The 19,713-nt window shown below is 40.7% G+C and overlaps 1 protein-coding gene across 4 annotated transcripts; it reads right to left on the bottom strand.

Annotated features, from left to right (window-relative positions):
- Positions 1-4,962: 4,962 nt before the first annotated feature.
- Positions 4,963-18,374, bottom strand: crtc1b (CREB regulated transcription coactivator 1b). Of its 4 annotated transcripts, none has more exons than XM_071486003.1 (14): positions 18,190-18,374; positions 15,854-15,970; positions 15,189-15,314; positions 14,304-14,365; positions 13,958-14,052; positions 13,350-13,435; positions 13,212-13,255; positions 12,162-12,385; positions 10,740-10,891; positions 10,291-10,536; positions 9,623-9,709; positions 7,176-7,262; positions 6,899-7,073; positions 5,298-5,978 (listed from the first exon to the last, which is right to left on the bottom strand). In XM_071486003.1, exons 1-14 carry the CDS (start codon positions 18,313-18,315, stop codon positions 5,767-5,769), a joined length of 1,839 nt encoding a protein of 612 aa, XP_071342104.1. In that variant the 5' UTR covers positions 18,316-18,374; the 3' UTR covers positions 5,298-5,766. The 4 variants fall into 4 exon arrangements, with proteins under 4 accessions (XP_071342106.1, XP_071342104.1, XP_071342107.1 ...); XM_071486004.1 differs by having other exon boundaries at positions 5,619-5,978; positions 13,350-13,420; XM_071486005.1 differs by lacking the exon at positions 9,623-9,709 and having other exon boundaries at positions 4,963-5,978; positions 18,190-18,372.
- Between the last annotated feature and the right edge of the window lie 1,339 nt (positions 18,375-19,713).

The raw sequence follows: 19,713 nt of genomic DNA, 5'->3' as shown, positions 1-19,713 counted from the left end.
TTAAAGGGACATTTCAGACCTAAAACTCTCTGGGAGCCAGCAGTAAAGGCCGAGCAGCAGCTCTTTCCTTTTGCTCTGGGACTGAGGATAAACCCTTAAACACAGGACGCCTGTTTGAGCTTCACTCATCTGCTTTTTCAGTTTGGTCCCAGATTTAGCTTCACTGCTTTTTAACGCAGCATAACCATGGGCTGTGCTGAGAAGTAATGCAAGTAAGGGGAGTCTGAAACTAAAACAAGCAGATGAGTCAAAATTAAACAGTTCATGAGACGTAATAAAATATCTTTTGAGGTCATCCTTCTATCTCATGTTGGGAAAACGGACCTCCAAGTTTTATTCATCGCCCTGAAAAGTAGTATTTTTTCTCCAATATTTTAGTGTTTTGCTTCAGACTCACCAAATTTTGTGAAATTAAATCACAGCCTCAAGATGCAAATTCATGCTCTACATATAAGAAGTAACCAGGACAGGACTGAGTAAAGACCTTCGGCTTCAGTTCTGTCGAGCAAAGGTTACATTAATTTTCCTTAGTTGCCTAATTTTGTTCTTTTACCAGCGTTACAGTTGCTGTTGACTTTTCATGACAAGTGAAAATGGCACCTACAGTAACAACCCTGTCACATATGTCATCACTTTGTCTTACTTTCTCATGTCTAGCATCTCTTCTCCAGCACATGCTTTATCGACCAGATGTTTGTGGCAGCTGGGAACATCTGGTAGAGCGCGATGTCCTGGAGAAGAACCGTGATTTGATGGCATCATCTTCTTCATGACCCAAACATGTAACCTGCATTTTAGAGTTGGGATAATTTCAAGACGTGAGATTGTGTTGCAGCATTGTACAGTACAGCGCTCTGTTGGTGGCAGTATGTGTGGCCAAAGTCAAGATGCAAACTGCAACTAGCTACTGCACTGAGGCCAATCTAGTGTCACTGCGTGAACCGTGACTTGCTCAGACTCCATGTGGTTTTCATGCAGGGGGGAGGGGGGATGACCAACAGAGGAGTACATTCGGAGCGCCGTTCTTTTCCAACACAAGAGCGCAAGCTGCACTGGAGTAAGCCCTTTCTAGTTTTGCATCTCCTAAAATCTTCACAGATTTAAAAAAAAAAAAAAAAAATCAAGACAAGCTAAAATATGATTTACAAAGGAAAATAGAGAAATCGTCTTTTCTTTGACATGAAAATATCTCCGGAGTATACATCTGGTGTGAAACAGTCAGCATTCACATCGGGCAGAACAGTCCCTGCTCAAAAGCCAGGAGGTCACAAGGTGCCAAGCAACTAGTGGACTTAACATTGCACAAAAAACATGAAAGAAAAAAACAAAAAACAAAACAGAATTACACTTTACCCAGTCCAGAACCTGACATGATAGGCAACAACAACATAAAACGATCATATCTGATGTCTTAAAACACACTCCACTTCAGCATAGCTAGAATAAAGTCCTGTACATAACATGGGATAAGAACCTGTTCAATGTGACTATCATGTCATGCAGCTGACTGCGTAATGCAGAAGTTCCACATATTGAAACGATCAGCGCCCCCTTTGCCAAATCTGCAATCTTTACGAGACAGAACCTCCTTCCGTTTGCTCGAGAAAGCCAAAAGGGTTGCGCTGACGGAGGGGAGGCGGCCGGATCGACAGTATGAGAATCGCCTGTTTACACTGACTCGTATGCAGTGACATGCTACAGTAGGAAGAGAGAGAGAGAGAGAGAGTGGAACAAGCAACAGTCTGGTTTTTCAGAGGAGGAAAGAGACAAGGGAAGAGCAGAGAGAGAGAGAGAGAGAGAAGTAGACTGAGACCAAAAACTCCAAACGTCAGGTCAATTGGCAACAGGCTAAAACTAGGACACTGCCACAGAAAATACATTCTTTTATCATTCGTGAAGTAGCATTATACAGAGATGGAGGTAACAGAGTCACTTAACAGGAGTTAGCTGTCGCACAGGAGAAACCCATACATGCATCCTTTTAGACTTGGTGACAGCTTTATGTTACACAAATCAAACCTGCGGAGCTATAGAAGGCCTTTTCTCATGTAGAGGTTTGGACTGTCAGTTTAGTCATGCATTTTGTTTCAGCTATAGTGTATGTACAAGGTCAGTGTGAATGACTGTTATTCAGCAGGATGAAAGAAAAGAACTGACAGGAAAGCTCAAATCACTGGCATTATTGGTAACGCAACAGTGACATTTGGCTCAAACACAATACTTCTTTTTTTTTTTTTTTTTTTTTTGAGGAATAGAAACCTTTGGAAATATGTCGAGAATGAGTTCTGTACATTTAGTGACTCTGAGGAAAAATCTAACTTTAGAGACATAAAATCAACTCCTGGTAAAGTGTTGTGCATTTCTGGGCCTTTTTTTTTTTGAGTGGTTTATTTTTCTTCCTCCTATGAGTACCTGGCCCATGAGAAATATTTTACTACAGTAAAAGGTTCCATTGATCTAAAACATTAAGATAGGTCAAGTTTGGCATCAGTTCCTTTAGGTTTCTTTCTGGAGCAGCGGTTTTGCACCAAATTTCAACAGTCACACAGGAAGAGATTCATAGAAGAGGCAGAGAGGAAGTATGCGTTAAGGTGGACGGGAATTGTGAAAAATGTAGGGATTATCAACAAATGATTAGAGAAAGAAAAGGCAGGGTGAGTGATCAACAAAAGAAGGGAATAAAAAAGAGAAAGACACTTCATTTCAAAGTAAAGCTGGATTTATGCTTCTCTGGCACGGAAATTAATTTAAAGTTCAGCGTACGATTTCACTCGTTGATTGTCATAGCACCACTGCAAAACTCCATGTCCTGCGCTCATTCTGCACTGCATTCTCCAACTAATCAAGTCAGCATCTTGTCTTTCATTTTCTGATTTAGGGCTACAAAGGAGACGCAGCTTAATCTCAAAAATACAAATTTGTCCAGCAGCTGAAAACAGATGATAACCGAGCTGTGCGTTCATTGTTTAGTGAAAGTCCTCGTTCCCACTTTTTCAGTTATTTTGTGACGGTCTACAGAGCCCTTGAAACCCTTATCGCTAACGCGTCTGCACTAGTTTGCGTATCTTGTGCACACAAGTTATAATTTAGATCACAAATTACCATCATTCAGGCTCCAGAATACTGTGCAATAATGGCGGAAGGAAAGTTGGCACTGGATATGGCTTCTGTAGAGCACAACAGAAATTCATGGAGTGATTTCGAAAAGAACTGAGCCTCTTTTTAAAATTTCACTATCAGCAACTTCTACCAGCATCTGCAACACGTCACTGAGAACACAGGCAGGCCAAACTGACCCATCTCATTTCTAGCTGTAGCTCCAGTGTGTAGTTACATTCTTGAGGAGGCCTCCATCACCACAGCATCTCCGAAGCATAAATCCAGCTTAACCCCTGGAACGTGTTACACAATAAAACATCAGGAGGTGGATTTTTTTCCTTTGAGGGTGATTTTTTTTTTTTTTGTCTCATTTGCATAGGAATCACAGATCTGATGAAGGCAAACAAAACCTCTGATGGAGGCGTACAGCAGACAAGAAACACGTCAACTGAAACAAACTGTACAACTGTAGAGGTGTGCAGTAAACCAAACGTGATTCCTTTTCGGGAAGGGGTGGGGTGGGGGTTGGGGGGTGGGGGGGTGGGGGGGTTGAGAACTCTTCCCAACAGCGCTTCAGGTGAGTAAATGATTAGCATGTCTGTACATGAACATTACAATATACCAAACATGATCCCACAGACCTACACACCACTCTCAGGGAAACTCTGACAAAATGCCGGGACAGACTGACTTCTGAAGTGACTTTTAAAATTTGACACAATTTGTTTGACACATTTTGACAAAAGAGAGTGTGTCATGGACGTAGTTAGACATGATATAAGTAAATATATATATATATTTTCAGATGCAACTTGTGTGAACACTTTTCGGTTGATAAGGTGGCGTCAACAATTTTAGACTCTGCTAGATCCCTGCTTGTTTTTGTAACCATTTTAGTTGTTCACAACACTGAATGGATCGGGGCCAATCTTGGTACTGGCCAAAAAAAATAAAAAAAATAAAAAAATAAAAAAAAATGCATAAAATACTTTCAATATATTATAATAATAAATACAATTATTCTTTAACAGAACCTTTATGTACTTCAGTTTACTGACTATAATAAAAATATCTATATATTCATAAACTCTGAGACTTCATCTTATGGATACAACCATTTGAAGGCTTTGATACTGTTACATATCCCCAATCAACCATTAAAATCTCTATATACTGTATGGTACTTTTGTTATTGATGACCCCTGTGGTAAAGGTCAGTAGCGTTTTTGTTAGAGCTTCCCTGTCAAGGAGCAAAAAGCCTCCCCATAATTGCACTACTTCTCAAATACTTTAAACCCATCCTTTAAATTTTTTTAGTTTAGCTTTTTTCTTTTTTTGCCCCACTTTAAAAAACATCAACAATTTGGCTATAAACTGTACCGCTACAAAATACAGTACATTGATTTGTCAAACCTTACACAACATAACCACAAGTACCACTGATCAAAAGTTAAGTTCCTCTCAAATACAAGAAAATGTTACAATAAGTTACGAAAATACGTTGTCACATCAGACACTTAAGTAGAACAGTAGAATACTCATGTAAGGCAAAATCAGGTGATTTCACAGTGAAAAAGATTTAAGATTTTAGTGTTCTCTGGTTTAAAAACAGACAGCTTCAGTCTGCATGTATATTGGCTTTTCACTGGCAGAAAATGAATTTGGACGTGTTTCTCTTGCTTTCTAGTTTAATAGAAATACCTGATGATTTTCTCAGAAAAGAATTAATTCAAGTGGCGTAAAACCCAACCCATTTCTGGAAACTATGACATTTTGATTTGACTGCTGGGCTGCAGCACGGCAACGTCTACCACGTCCCACATCAGAGAATGGCACATCGAACACCAAAGAGCAACTATGGGGAGGTTTTGCACTCCTTCATTAACCAAGTAGCTTAACAAACACATATATAAATATGTTAGTAATTAATAAATAGACACAAATTACATCAGTGCAATTTTACACTATGCCTACAGAGAGCATTTTGGCATCAAATTTAAATTATGAAATGGAATATAAAATCTTTAACCCAAATAAATAAATACAACATATAAATACATAAAGCATCAAAACATACAGTACATGATGAAAATAACATTTGGTTGTCAAAAATAAAGCTTTGAGTGTGAAATAGAAAGCCGTTACGGCATGATGGGAAAAACCGATTCACTTGATTGCCGGGTACAAGCAAAGCAAAGTTTTTTTTCTCTTTTTTTGTTTGGTTTTTGAACACAGCCGTTAGAACGGGAACGGTTTAGCCCAATGTCCTAGCAGCTTCCTGCTTCGAGCAAATATTAACAAAAACAAATATTAAAGTGGATATGAAAAGAAAAAAAAAAAAAAATTCAAATGTGCGTTTTTGGAATATATGTGGCATGTAATGGTACACTGTAAACACAGCAGGCTAGCGAAAGCGCTGAGCGACCAATCTCATTCAAAACGACAGCGAGGCCATTCCCCGGCAAGCCACTGGATGTCTTTTTCCCTGTTGTCTTTTGGTGGTGCATCGTTTCAAAGGGCTTCACGGAGTCGAGGGCGAGGTCGGACAGCTGGACAGCCATGCAACGAGGGAGAGGGGTCATCCTTGCCCTTTGCTTCTCTCCATTCACAAGTTAGTGTGTTTTTTTTTTTTCCCTTCTTGTTCTTGGCCACAGTCGGCCTCTAACGTTACAGCCTGTCCATCCTGAACGTGTCCTCGGTGGCGGGGTCGGCGAGCACCATGTCGGGGTCGTTGAGCATGTGCAGTCCGTCCAGGGTGAGTGGGTCGATCTTCAGCTCGTCCAGAGGAAACTGAGAGTCTGCGTCGAAGCTGACATCACCAACACCAACCAGGGAGTTGGTCAGCTCTTTGGAGAGGCTCGGAGGAGACTCACCTGTGACTGAAATATGAGACGACAGAGAAAGACGGTGATACTGAGGCCTCAGAAAGATGGGACAGGTTTGACAGATCATGTGTTAAGAGGTATCTGCAATTTTTAACTAGCAACAGTAACTACAAACTATTTCCTAGTATGCCACACTGGTACACACAATTACACAAAGATACTGTTACAAGTCTGCACATTTGTTCTGTTGCAGCATCAGACCTTTACAGAAAATGTGTTTATTACAACTTAACACTGTGCTACAGTTCTGTTGTTTATGACGATCCAGAGTCATTGTTGAGCTCTCTGAACACAGCGGCAGCACTAAAAATAGGTCCGATGGAGCAACAAACACAGGTGGACTGACAATCATGCAGGCTGTATAAAACAGATGATCTGAACCACTTTATTCAGAGGCAAAACCAAACATGAGCACCTTACTACTAATTCCCTTTTGTGCAGGACATTGCAAGTGCAATAGTCAGTCTGTAACCTGGAACAGGCGTTTACAACAGAAAGTTTGAATTGTGTTTTTACTAATCGCCTTTTCTCCTCCAAATAATATACATTTTTTTATCAATGTCACTGCATTTTGAGATCTGAACTTTCACTATGGCCAGTACAACATCACTGTTACGATACCCTGCATTTAACCATAAATAAATTCCTAGATGTCATCACTGTACATAAATCCTGCAAGAGAACATCACAGATGGCTTCGCTTGTGCTTGAGGAACAAGGTCATTTCATCCTGGGAGAGTAGTTAAACTCAGTACTACTCGACATTGATGCTGCAGCTAAAGTCAACTAAAGCCAATATATGGCTCTTTCACTACCCGGTAAAATGCATCCCGACTGCAGGGTAGCTATGGTCTTTCCTCGATGTTACCTGCTGCAACCAAAAGTGTATCTAATGGGCAGGCTGGTGTGGCTACCTGTTAGGATGATGTTTGGGATGTTGCCGTGGCTACTGTAGCCGAGCTGCTGAGAGTCCTGTAGGCTGCTCCCGGTGAGGCCCATCATGGCTGCCTGTGTGTAGTTGAGGGTGGAGCACTGGTTGTAAAGGCTGGTGGAGCTGATGGGGTTCTCAATCATGTTGAACTGCTCCAGCTAGAAACCACACAATTGAAACATGGCAGCGCTGAGTCAGTGACTATCTGATGAAAACATTTCTGTCACTTCCGCTTATTGTTTTTGTGCGTTCTGTGTCACCTGGTGAGAAAGTGCATTGGTCTGCCTCGACGCCAACTGCTGATCATAGAAGGAGTCGCCAAATATACTGCCCACCACGGGGATGTGCTGGAGGAAGAGGAGGAAGCCACAAAATTCAGAACAACGGATAAGAAAGCAGCTACAGTTAAAAACACACAAAAAAGAAAAAAATAGCCAGAGGGCAGGTTATCTGGGCCCACAAGCAGACATTTCAGCAAAGGAAGAAGAGAAAACACAAGCAAAACACAAAGTGGCGCAACTGTCAGACCGAGCAGTGATCAAAGCAAATGGTTTTCTGGACTAGAGCTGTCGTGGTCGAGAGACAAACAGAGGCGAACGAAACACTAGAAAAAATGTTAAATAAGGGATATTCTTTAAGTTAATATTCAAATTTAACAATAAATTTAAAATAATAATGTTAAATTGACAAACTAAGACTATGGAATGGGAGTGTGTATATGGTGTGGTTGTTTGTCCTGTCCCTGCAGACAGGGATACACAAACAGTGCAGTGATGCGTTGACCACGGCGGCCCTGTTCATGATGACACAAACACAAATCAACTTGTTAAAGGGAAACTCTGGCATCTGTCAACAAAAGAGTTATTCTCATATTTTAGTTCATAACGACTATAGATCATTCACCTCCTTTAGTTCTGCGGAAGAGATTTGGGAAACATGGACTCCAACAAGAACAAGAGCACAAGGATCCGACAGCCAAAAACTTCTGTTCAACAGAAACCATCTCTCTCTACGTTAAACAGGATTTCTGGGGATTTACTTTCTGCCGTTGCTCTTTCCCCCACTGGGTGTCATTCTTGCCAGAGCCCTTGTGTCCCACATTTCTATGATGATAGAGGTGAGTAAAATGTGAGAACACCTCCAGGTACACCAACACCAGGTTTTCCCTTTAAAATATTCTTGCAATGAGAGAAGCACCACTGAACACAGAGTCAACACTGTGTGATAGGCTTTCTTTTAGTGGTGGAGTCCCAGTCTAACCATTTCCAACATTAGCCTTTTAGTTACTGATGCAATCCAGGTGGCCTGTAGACATTTTCTAGTGTGTGAAAGTACAGAAAAAATGTACTTACTGCCTTTTCAAGTACCTCCTCCTCATATTTCCAAGTCAGCTTTCTCACATTAAGTAAAATACCTGTTATATTCATTTTCTTATCTTTCAGCTTTTGACAGAGCAATTGCTTTTCTTGATGTGGCCTTTAGCCATTAAGTAGCCACGCACCCTGGAAAACACTAAACAAATAGTGTTTATTATTAAAACACATGGAGCTGTCTTTTCCTTTCTGCCAAATGTTTTCCTGAAGATGGAATAAAGCTCCAATGACTCTTCCCCAAAAGAAGGCAGCGACATGTTGTGTTTGTGTGTATGTTAATAACAGATGTAAAGGGAGGCAAGGAGTTGTGCTCCAATGACCCAGAATACATGGGAGAATCACTCTGAAATAAAGCTGTTTGCGGGCAAGAACACACAACCTAGTAACTAAGAAATGTATTTCAACCTGTTTCAATTTTAAAGCATAAAACAGCTGATACATGACATTGGCCTGAATGTCAGAAGACATGTTTTTTTCTGGAAATTAGGTTGGGAAAAGGAGTTTTCTTATACTCAAAGACTAGACAATTACATGTTCATAAGGTCAGATATTCTTTTTGAATGGAGAGAGTACTGCTGTAACATGGTCTTCTACAGAGTGTTGCATTATGGGTCGTTCGTAGCCTAAATGTTGCTAGGCTAGTGCAGAAATGAACCAGGGAGAAAATCTGTCAAACAGCCAAGAATTACGGCCGTCATGGATGATAAGCTCAGAGAGACTCAAGACTGAAAAAATGCTTACTGCCAGAGAAAATGAATTTACCGCTCAAACTGTGAGTATGTGACTGATGGGAAGATACAAAAATGTGTGTTTTATGTATTACCGTTTTTCATGTCTCACTTCTACATGAGAAAAGGCTTCAAAGATGAGCACTCTCTTCTGGTATCTCAGGGAAACTTTCCCAACAGGATGAGTGCATCACAGATGTCCAATATTCGGGCCAATAGGCTACTTCATAATGTGGACCACTGTTTAGAATCATCACAAGTCTATTCACAGCGATCACAACAAGACCTCTCGTCTTCACACTGCAGCCCACCATGAGAGAACATAGGCTCAATCACGTGTAGCTCAAACTAAAACCTTTGAATTTAGTTGCGCAACAAACAAACAAATGGTCAGGGCCTCCATCAACAAACTATCGCCATGTTGTCATGCACACAGTGAACAGTGACAGTGATGATGAAGGAATGAGTTAAGCAGCTGTTGACACCATGGAGTGGTTAACTGCTGATACAGAGAATGAAAAGCAGTCTAACTCATCTACAATTAGCTTTCCCCCAGGCGCAAAGCCCTTCCCCAAACAGCAGCTAGCTCGGTGGGTGGGCCCTTACTTGAGGCGAGCCGCCGGGGGAGAAGCCTTGATTGGAGACTGGGGAGGTTGGAGACTGAGTGGCTGGTGAGCCAGTCTGATTGCGGTACTGTTGGAGGGAAGAGGGTTAGCTAGCACTAAGCTTCATGCCTGTCACACACAAATTTTCAAAGGACGGGCTGCGAGAGGGCATCAGCCAAGGATCGGCTCAGTGTGAATAGTGTTTACATGTAGGTGGGAAATATTACCAATCACCACCAGATGAACTGTGGCTGCACAATGTGACTGTGGAGTAGTAACATCTGTTAATCCTAGTCTGGTGAAATGGTATAGCTGAAGTGACTGTTGTGTTATAGAGAGTGGCCACAGGTGTACTTGTGTTTACTATGAGCTTTTATCAGCCAATTTCCTGCTTTAACAGTAGACACAAATTCATCCAACTATATCTGAAAATGCCTCAACCTACACAAAAGCTGAGAAAATTATAACTAATAAAATTATCTGGGAGTCAAGAGTAAATAAGGTGAGTTACTCTAAAAAATTTTTTATTAATGTAAAAGCGCTGTAGCATAAAAAGAACGCGAAGATATTTACTGGGATGTATTCTGGGTTGAACAATAGAGTGACAAAATGAATAGAAGCTTTAGAATCTCTGCTCCCAGTCTCTGATTAGACTTCCTGGCTTCTTACCGAGCTGATGCTGATGCTGGCGGTTGTCTGGCTCTGGCTGTCGGGGGAGGGGCTGCTCGCAGTAGCGGTGGCTGTACCGGTGGAGGCCGGAGTTGGCAAGGTGATGAGCTGGATGCCCTGCGGCAGGGCCTGCTGCTGCTTCTGCAGGTCGCTGAGCAGCTGGGCCTGGGCCTGAGCCGTCAGCTGGTTGAACAGGGGGTACTGGGCGAGCTGCTGCTCCAGGGTCAGCGACTCTGTTGGCACGACCTGAGGAAAGACGCATACACACTCTGTTTCGGATACTCCAGTGAAGTGTGTTATATTTTGAATTAACTGGGGGGGTTATTTGTGTGCATTGTCAGCTCTTTACTCCCCTAGAGCCAAAGTGCTTTATCTCTGGGTTTGACTATTGCACTGCTATAGAAACACCTGCCTGGACACAACTTTACATTGGCCCGGCAGATCCTTACCTGTGTGATGTTAACAGGTGAGGACAGGGTGGGTGAGAGCTGCTGTGGGGACTGTTGGAGATGGAGGTCAGAGGTGAGGGTGAGCGGCACCACGGGAGGTTGCCGGCGCTGTGCCGTTACAGTCATGGTGGGCTGAGAGGAGGTAGGGATCCCTGAGAAATACACAAGAATCCAACTCAACGCAGACCTATTGACTGATGTAAATTAAAAACAAACAGCAACAGTCAGCAATTTCAATACAAAGACACCAATGACTACATTCAAGGATGGAACCTCATTAAAGCTTAACATTGATTTCTGAACAAATGCATCAAAAAAAAAAAAAAAAAAAAAGAAGTTAAAGTTAAAATATAAATTTTGTTCCATGTCCTCAAACACGAAAAACAAGAGGCTAGAAGCTGCTAGATTATTATTAAAACTAGATCTGCAACTAACATCTGACTATTTTCATTATGATCATTATGATTAATCCCTCGATTATTTTCTCAATTAATCAACTGGTAGTTTGTTCTGAGAAAATTTCTAAAAACCCAATGTGACTTCCTGAAATGACTCATTTTATCCAATGAATGGTCCAAAGATATTCAGTTTACTGCTAACTATGAAAAGGAACTCATTAAATACTCACATTTGAGAGGTGAGACCAGAGAATATTGGCATTTTATTCTTAAAAATGCCTTTCTACGATTAACTGATTATCAAAATAGTCGCTCAAATAATTGAGTAATCATTGCAGTTCTTATCTAAATAAACAAAAACTGCATGAATGTGTGCACTCCAAAGGTATATTTAAGTGTGTGTGGGATACGTAACAGTCTGCCTTCAGAATCACATGTCACCAAGACGAGTCTATTGTACTTCTGAACAGCACTTACATGGTTTGGGTTTTTCCACAGAGTATTCACATACGTATGAGAGGCTGTGACTAATTGGTGCTGTTGAGCCAAACTGATCATCAGCTCAAAAAGGCCAAGTCATCGGAAATGATGAAGAGGCAGCCAACAGCCTGCTGATCCAGACTCAGCACTCGTGCCAACGCTGCATGTGCTTTCACTAGGTGGTAGATATGAGTGTAGAATAGCTTCCTGTTACTTTTTGGCATTTTGAGAACACTGGTGACATATTCTTGAGATTTGTTTCACAGATTGCTGTATAGTCAAAGGATTTAAATGGATGTAAACACAACCAATATAATAGTTTGGTTTGATATGTTCTACTTTTTTAATTTGTGGCTGTTTCAAACAAAAAATATTTCACAAACTATCCAGTCCCGCTGAAATTAAAACTAAAACTGATAGCTACAAAATGCTTTGTGTTCCAACAGTGTTCATATAAAAATCTTGTAAAGTACAAAGTATACAGCAGTTTTACCAGCATGTTTTTCTCCATCTCACATAATGAACATGAATTAACAGTAATTACCGTGGCTGGCAGCGCTGATGCCCAGGTGGGTGAGGTTGGTAGTCAGGCTGCCTGTGCTGTTGGACGAGCTGAGGGAGGGGAAGGCCACCGTGTCCTCGGGGTCCAGCGGGGTGGACAGTGGAGGAGGGAACTGGATGTTGGTCAGATCAGGCAGCGAACCGCCGGTGTTGTGTGCAGCTGGGAGCACGGATGGGTTCAATTCCTGGTCTGGTGATGGGAATATACTTTAAAAAAAAAAAAACAAAACAAACAAAAAAAAAAAACACAAGCTCCATCAGTCATGAGAACATTTTTTGGGTTTTTCTGTGACGCACAATGATCAATGGTGACTTTGACTAACTTCATGCTATAATTTAATATCTTTAAATCTAGCCATTTATGAACCACTAATGTTATTGTCATGATTTTCTTTGAGATTAAAAAGCACTTAAAATCGCATTTTAACAAAAGTAACAACTAAAGTCAGACTTATGTTTAGCGGGATTTTTATGTTACTACTTCATAGCAGGGAAAACTGAGATACACAAGGAACTAAAAGGTTCAGTCAATGAAATATAATATTGTAGAGTTTGACCGATAAAGAAACAAGAATTTTATGCTTCTTAAATGATCAGAATTGAAAATGCAGGCCCATGCTGACAAACATTACAGATGCAAGAGAAAACACTTTGCTGTTGTTTAGGATCAGGTCGTGTATGAAACTATACTTTAATTAATGTGGGAGCAACATTCCTGATTCCGGTACCCTGAATTTTAGCATTAGTGACCTATTAGTGACTTTTAACTGCATAAAATTATTTAGACCTCATTTTAAGTGGTACTGAAAAGGAACAACACATGACCAGCTGTGCTATACCGCCTATATAATCCAACATGATTAGACGCAACACGTTTAAGTGCCTTTCCAGCAGGTTTCCATTGTTAGTCAGTTACCTCGACCAGCTGTCTTTTATCGGTGTTCTCACAGCATTACTTATTTATGGCTGTGTAACTAACCGCAGTGGTGTCTGACTGTAAAGGATAATAACACAATATGTTTGAGCCACTCACTTGATTCCCGGGACATCACATGCGTTGGGCTTTGATGCATCATCCTGAGGAGAAAACGTAATCATGAGCCACAAATCTTATCACCATAATCACCATAACAAGTGTACACCTTGTAGCCCTTCCCTCTCCCATCAGTACCTTCTTATCATTCCACAACTGTTTCTGCGCATCCTTGTCTGCATTCGACTCTGAATTCTCCGTCCCAGGCACTGTTAGCAGCAGTACTAATTAGTGAAACAGCAAGACACAGTTGCTGGCCATGACAAAATATATAACAATTCAAATCAGTGCAAGAAATGAGTCATCAATATCCCACCCAGTCATGCAGAATATAGTGCTCTGCACTAGATTCCCGAGTCTCTAAAAATAGCAAGGTGACCACCAGACAGATTGCTATAATGAAGCCAAGATTGGCTGGCGTCCACAGAGCCTCACATGTAAAAAGACATAATCCATGGATAATCAGTGAATTATTGATCCTGCCCTCTAGATCAACCTGAGTCAGCCTCATTCAGAGATGTTACTTCCCTACAGCCACTACTACTGACTACTTTATGCTATACAACACGCTGAAGTAGTTCTTATCCAGAGATTGGTATCCATTTACTATATAAATAGTTCACTATGAGTCTCGAACAACTTCTTTGTTACATCAATCCTTTTGTGTCTTTTAAGGTTTGCCGCCTGCACCGGCACATTAATAAATAAAAGCGGCTCCGTGTCTTTGTAACTGGATCTTCCGTTACCTCGTTTAGGTTGCAGCTCCTGTGATCCCCCTGCAAACACCTCCTGGGGCTTTGGATTCATGGCGCTCTGGTGTAAGGCAGAGTCCGAATTTGTCCTGTATGTGTTAGAAAGATGAGATGTCAGCAAAATCACTGCCAAATCCCCGCTGAGGGTAATTCTACAGCATCATACCCATCAAGAATCACACACTGTTAGAAACACTTGTTTGCAAATGTGTGGTCAAGTTAGGAAATTTTGTATCAACACGGACGCACGGGTGTTATTGAATTAAATTCTTGAAATAGCTGTATCCACTTTTGTGCGTCAGTTATCATTTTGGCAAAATGACAAAGGGAGGTGGCTTACCTTCTCCAGCTAGTGTCTGGCGGTGGGGAGAGGTAAACTGAGCTGTAAGGACAGCTGTCAATGTGAATTCAGTTAAGGCTAATAAAGTAGACAGGATGAAAAATGGATCCAAGCTAATCCATACTTTTATGTCTCTTGGCTGATTCAACCTAATAGACCTGATACACACACAAGTGTTACTGGGATCCAATTACTTTGGAAAGGGCTTCAGTCAGCGTCTTCTTATCTAATGGTGGAACATATTTCTAAGAATAATCCTGTCAAGAGAAGTGTAACAACACTGTCTCGTATTTTATCATTCAATATCACTTTCTCAAACTCACCTCGCTCTCTGATCAAAATCTGTGACACTGCAGGAGTGTGTGAGGATACTGCCTAACATACATATACTGCAGAGAAATCTCTCTGAATGGATCAGGCAAATATCCGCTGCTTCACTCTGAGGTTTCAGATGATAACTGTTTGTATGCAATTTGTCTCCTTTAGTGTAATTCCAGTGTTATTTGTCTGACACATTGGAATTACACTCCTTACTTAGTTCTGTTAGTGGAACTATGTAATCACGTCTCATCTATCAGGCTACTGTGAATAAAAGGCCAGAGCTGGAAGATGCTCCCATACTGTTTACATCCCATCTCGTGTCAGATGAATTTTTAAAGTGTGTGACAAAAAATGTTCACAACTCAGATAATGTTATGTCTCTGGAACTGATAAAGTGTCCCTAAGTCACTCAAGTGTCTATTACTAAAGACAGGCCAAAACAGGACGAAGGTGTTAACCTTGAAGCGACAAAGCAGCCTCTGGATGCAGACTCAGATCAAAGCGGAGCAATTACAAACAAAGTCAAAACATACTCATCACCACGCCCTTTCAGATGAAGGATATTTGGCGTCCATGTTTGTCGACCGACAGTGGCCGACGGTGAGGAGATGTGATGCGGTTCCGTTCACGGTAAACCCGCTCCACCAGCCCGTGGTGCCTGGTTGTCCGACTGGTATCCAGCACCGAGTTCTAGAGCGAGCACACCAGGTGAATGAGGCCAGCAAAACCACTTACTAATACAACAGAACTATGTGTTTGGATAATGTCTTAGGATTAATGGTGCAAATGTGTTCATTTCAAAATGAGTCAAGCCATGGGCCCCCCATACTGATGCTCGAGTTGGCAAATGTATTTAAAGATGGAAAGCCATGACAAGCAATGATATACTTAAAAATTTAGGAACCAAATTACACTGCAGGGTAGAACTGGTATGCCTTGTAGTACACTTCTGGATTCCTTTCATTCCTGAAGCAAAATAAAACCCTGTCGGACCTTGCAACTTTGACCAGCAGGTAATTTCTGGAAACTTTACTACGGTCATAACCTAAGCTCAAGCCTGCAGACTTTCTTAAATTGCATAAAAGAATTCACTGTTTTGAGCCAATCTTTCACCAATACTACAGACAACTGCAACCTTTGTATGTCCAATATTTTTCGCCAACAGCTAAGACAGGTACACTGGTTGAGAACAAACCTTTGATTTACCAGCCAAGAGGCTAAGGGCTCACCTGAAAAGGCAGGTCAATGTTGCCATTTCCAATCTGATTGACATTGGGCAGTGAGCCTCCATAGTACTGTCCACGATTCTGCCCTAGTTGCAAATACTGGGTCTTCTGTAACTGCAACTGTGCAAAGTAAAATTGCATGAAAGCATGAGTGAATGATCGATCTGATTCATAAAAAAAGTGATGCTAAAAAAATGAATGGCACCTGCCAGTCCACAGTGGTGAAATGGACAATTAATGAATCCATTAACTGACAGATGAGACATGATGAGACAGGCAGATGTGGCTGTTTCATGAACAATCAAGAGGCAGACAACATCTTTCGTAGCAAATAAAAATCACATCAGTGTGAGTGCCACCTGACGGACAGCTGGTGTAATTACAGATCAGACTTTCCATGTAACACATCTGGCTGGCAGATCAGCCACACGTCTTAATACAAAAATCAGTCACAAAAGTCATGTATGTCATTACAAAAACACTGTGATGGAAGGCCTCCTCTACCAATAATGAACTGCAGAAAGATTGATCTGAACAAATGCAATGGATGGATGTGTGGATGGAAACACAAAGAAAAATCTGGCAGAGACCACAAATCTGAGAAGTTAATTCAATTCTACTCCATGCAGTAAATGACAGTACAGCTCAGGTTTACACTGATGCAGCGTGTGCTAAGTGGGCATCATTTCCAGCAACAGGCCCAACAATTAGCCCAAATGTTTCCTGGCAACAAGACGTTCCTTCTTTTGTGGTAAATTCAGCCAGAACAATTACTTGATTAATTGATTGACTGAAACTGGGGAAACTACTGATAATGGATGATTCATTTCAGCTACTTTTCAAGTTAGAAAGAAAACCCGAAACATTATCATGTTTCAGCTTCTGAAATATTGAGATTTGCTCCATCACTTTGTTTTATATGATTATTAACTGAATGTTATTGGACAATAATCTACTAAATCAACTTTTGCTTGAAGAAATTAAAATGAACCTTTTTTTTTTATATAATTTTTTGATACTTTATAGAGGAAAGTAGGGCTGCAACTAAATTATCTTAATTATCAATTAATCTGTAGGTTTTATTTTGGTTAATAAATCAGTTGTTTAGTCTATAAATTCTAAGAAAATAGTGAAAAAAATGTTATCACAATGTGTCTGAGTCCAATGAGACATCTTAAAATTGTTAAACTTACAATTATATAAAAAAAAATAATAAAAACAAAACCGCAAATCCTCACATTTAAGAAGCTGGAAGCAATGTCAACATGTTTGGCATTTTAGCATGAAATACAACTTGATTTACTTAATTAATGAGGAAAATCATGTATTTCATATCAATGGAATAATTGACTAATCATCCAGTTGTTTCAGCTCTAGACTAAACACTGCTTGGGATAATAATCTTCAGGTTAATTGATAATGGAGCTGGAGGATAAATCAACTGACAGCAATTTAATTGGCTATTTTGACAGCAGAATAACTTTCATTTCAGACATTCAAACACTTACTGGTTCCTGCTGCTATAACGTGAGACTCTTATGTTTTTTTTTTTTTATCTGTCACATAGTAACCTGAACATCTTTGGGTTTGGGGGCTGTTGGTGGGACAAAACAAGACATCTGAAGACATCGTGTGTCGTTTTCCTTAAACACTGCAACTAACATCTGGTACCACATCTGTTTACCATCGCTGCGAGAAAGTTGTCAAAGTTGTGCTGACTTAACGTTAATGCACACTGACTAAACTAAACTGATGGAGCTAGTACAAGAGACATATGGGTCCTTTCAGAGCTGACTTTGTTTTTCACAAGGCGGATGTTTGCTTGTTGTTAACAAATAGCTGCTGAGCTGGTACAGCGGGTAACGTGAAGCTAGTGGTGGATGGTTAATCGAAGAAGGAGAATCACTAGTTATGACATCTGATCCCTCACAGAAATGATGTTCCCAAATAGTTTCTATCAGCTGACTTTCCAAAGACGTTATTGTGCAGTGATTTACATGCCAGCCGATATGTTTGCTAATGAAATGTCAGCTGCTCAAGCCAGACAAGAGCACAGGTGCACATTATTCAGGCTAGATAAGCTGGTTAACGCTGGACATGCTATACCCTGAACAAGGCCACAGTGCTTTTTTTTTTTTTTTTTTTTTTTTTGCAGGAAGGGTGAAAAACGTGATTTTGTGTTGTTGCACCGGTGCAGAAAACATTAAGGACGTTGATATTAACTTTAGCTACTTTAGCATCCCAGTGTTCAGATTTATCTCCGCAGCGTTCGCTAGCTGCAAAAAACAGCGATGCAACAAAATGTAAACAGCCGGGGGGGGGGGAGGTGCGCGTCTTACCCGTGCAGCTCTGGTGATGTTCAAGTCTTTCATCACTTCTTCAAACGCAGCCGTCTCCTCCGCCTGTTTCTGATTATGCAAAGCGATTTTTTCGCTAAATTTGCGAGGATTGTTAGAGGACGCCATCTTTCCCTCTTCTTCTCAATGGAATGTTACGTTACGCACGACGCCGGGGCCTTGTGGTGTCGTCATGACGCAGTCAGCGTCGCTGTTGTTTCGCCTCTTGGCCCATGCAGCAGCTGTCGCCAGTAGCCCAGAGTTGGAAGTTGGATGAATGAAATGAAATAGGGCGAGCATGGTGATTTCCACAGACACGCAGGAACAAATAGCAGAAATTATTGGTTCATTTTGTTGGTTGACAGAACATTGAAAACAACTTTGGGAACTCGTTGGTCTTGTAAGTAATTTTTTTTTAGCAAAAAATGCTAAAAAAATTTACTGGTTTTGCCAGTTATCCGTTTTCTATTATAGTAATGTCAATATTTTTGGATTTTTGACTGTCAGAATAAAACAAAAATGAAACAATTATGGCCTAATATGTTAACTTGGGCTTGATGGAGTAATGGTTGATAATGACAATAATCGTTGGTTGCAAGCTTACAGCACACCTGTGATGGAATAATATGACCTTGCCCCAGGTTTTTTGTGTGATAATCTCTGGACACGCAGAAAAAAAAAAGTAATTTGATAAAACATCTTTACAACAAATTAGCAACAAATAAAACCTGAATGTCTTAAAAGTAGACTTGACGCAGGGTCCCTCAGCAAGACCAGGACCACAAGATGGAGGATGGAGAACCTGACATTTTATTACTGCAGTGGTGCAAACTTAGAACAAGTTTTAGATTTTTTTGATATGATATGTAGTGAACCTGGCTTTTTGGAGCTCCTGGGGGTCTGGGGGCCCTTGTTGGTCACTTGGCCTGGTTGCTAATCCAGCCTTGAAGATAAGATAGAACTTTATAAAAATTTAATGTGTTTGAATAAATGGGAAATGAACAGTGAAAACACTGTTTGAGCTGTATGAAGTTATGATCACACAGCAAGTAGGAAATGTAGAGAACGTCATATTATATTACATTTATTCATTTGGCAGACATCAGTAAAGCTTCATTGCAGTAGGAAACCTTGGCATAAGTATTAAGCCCTACACAGTGGTGTAGTCTACTTTGTTTTAGTGGGTATACTGTGGATTTGAAGTTGACGTAAGAACAAATCTTCTAAGCCACTGTAGCACAGTGTGTAGAAGGCAACCACTGACATATATTTTCAGGTAAGGATGTGCATTTCACAATAAAATCAGAGCGGAAACCAGATGCAGATCATGTTAACATTGATGACTGTGATTCGACCAAAAAAGATTGTCATACGACCCTTTTACGACCCCTCAGCGTTGACGCTTTAGTTAAAACACAGATATTGAGCATAACTTGGTTGATATTAATACATTTTATGTATAGGAGACATTTTGATTACTTTTACAGAAGAACCTGCATGGAGCCACCTCCCTGTGCACCCACCACC

Source organism: Trachinotus anak, unplaced genomic scaffold (genome assembly GCF_046630095.1).
Source record: "Trachinotus anak isolate AG129_WGS33_773 ecotype Australia unplaced genomic scaffold, CSIRO_AGI_Tana_v1 ptg000010l, whole genome shotgun sequence".
Lineage (NCBI taxonomy): Eukaryota > Metazoa > Chordata > Actinopteri > Carangiformes > Carangidae > Trachinotus > Trachinotus anak.
The sequence above is the reverse complement of the archived record's forward strand: the minus strand, read 5'-3'. Positions and strand labels throughout refer to the sequence as shown.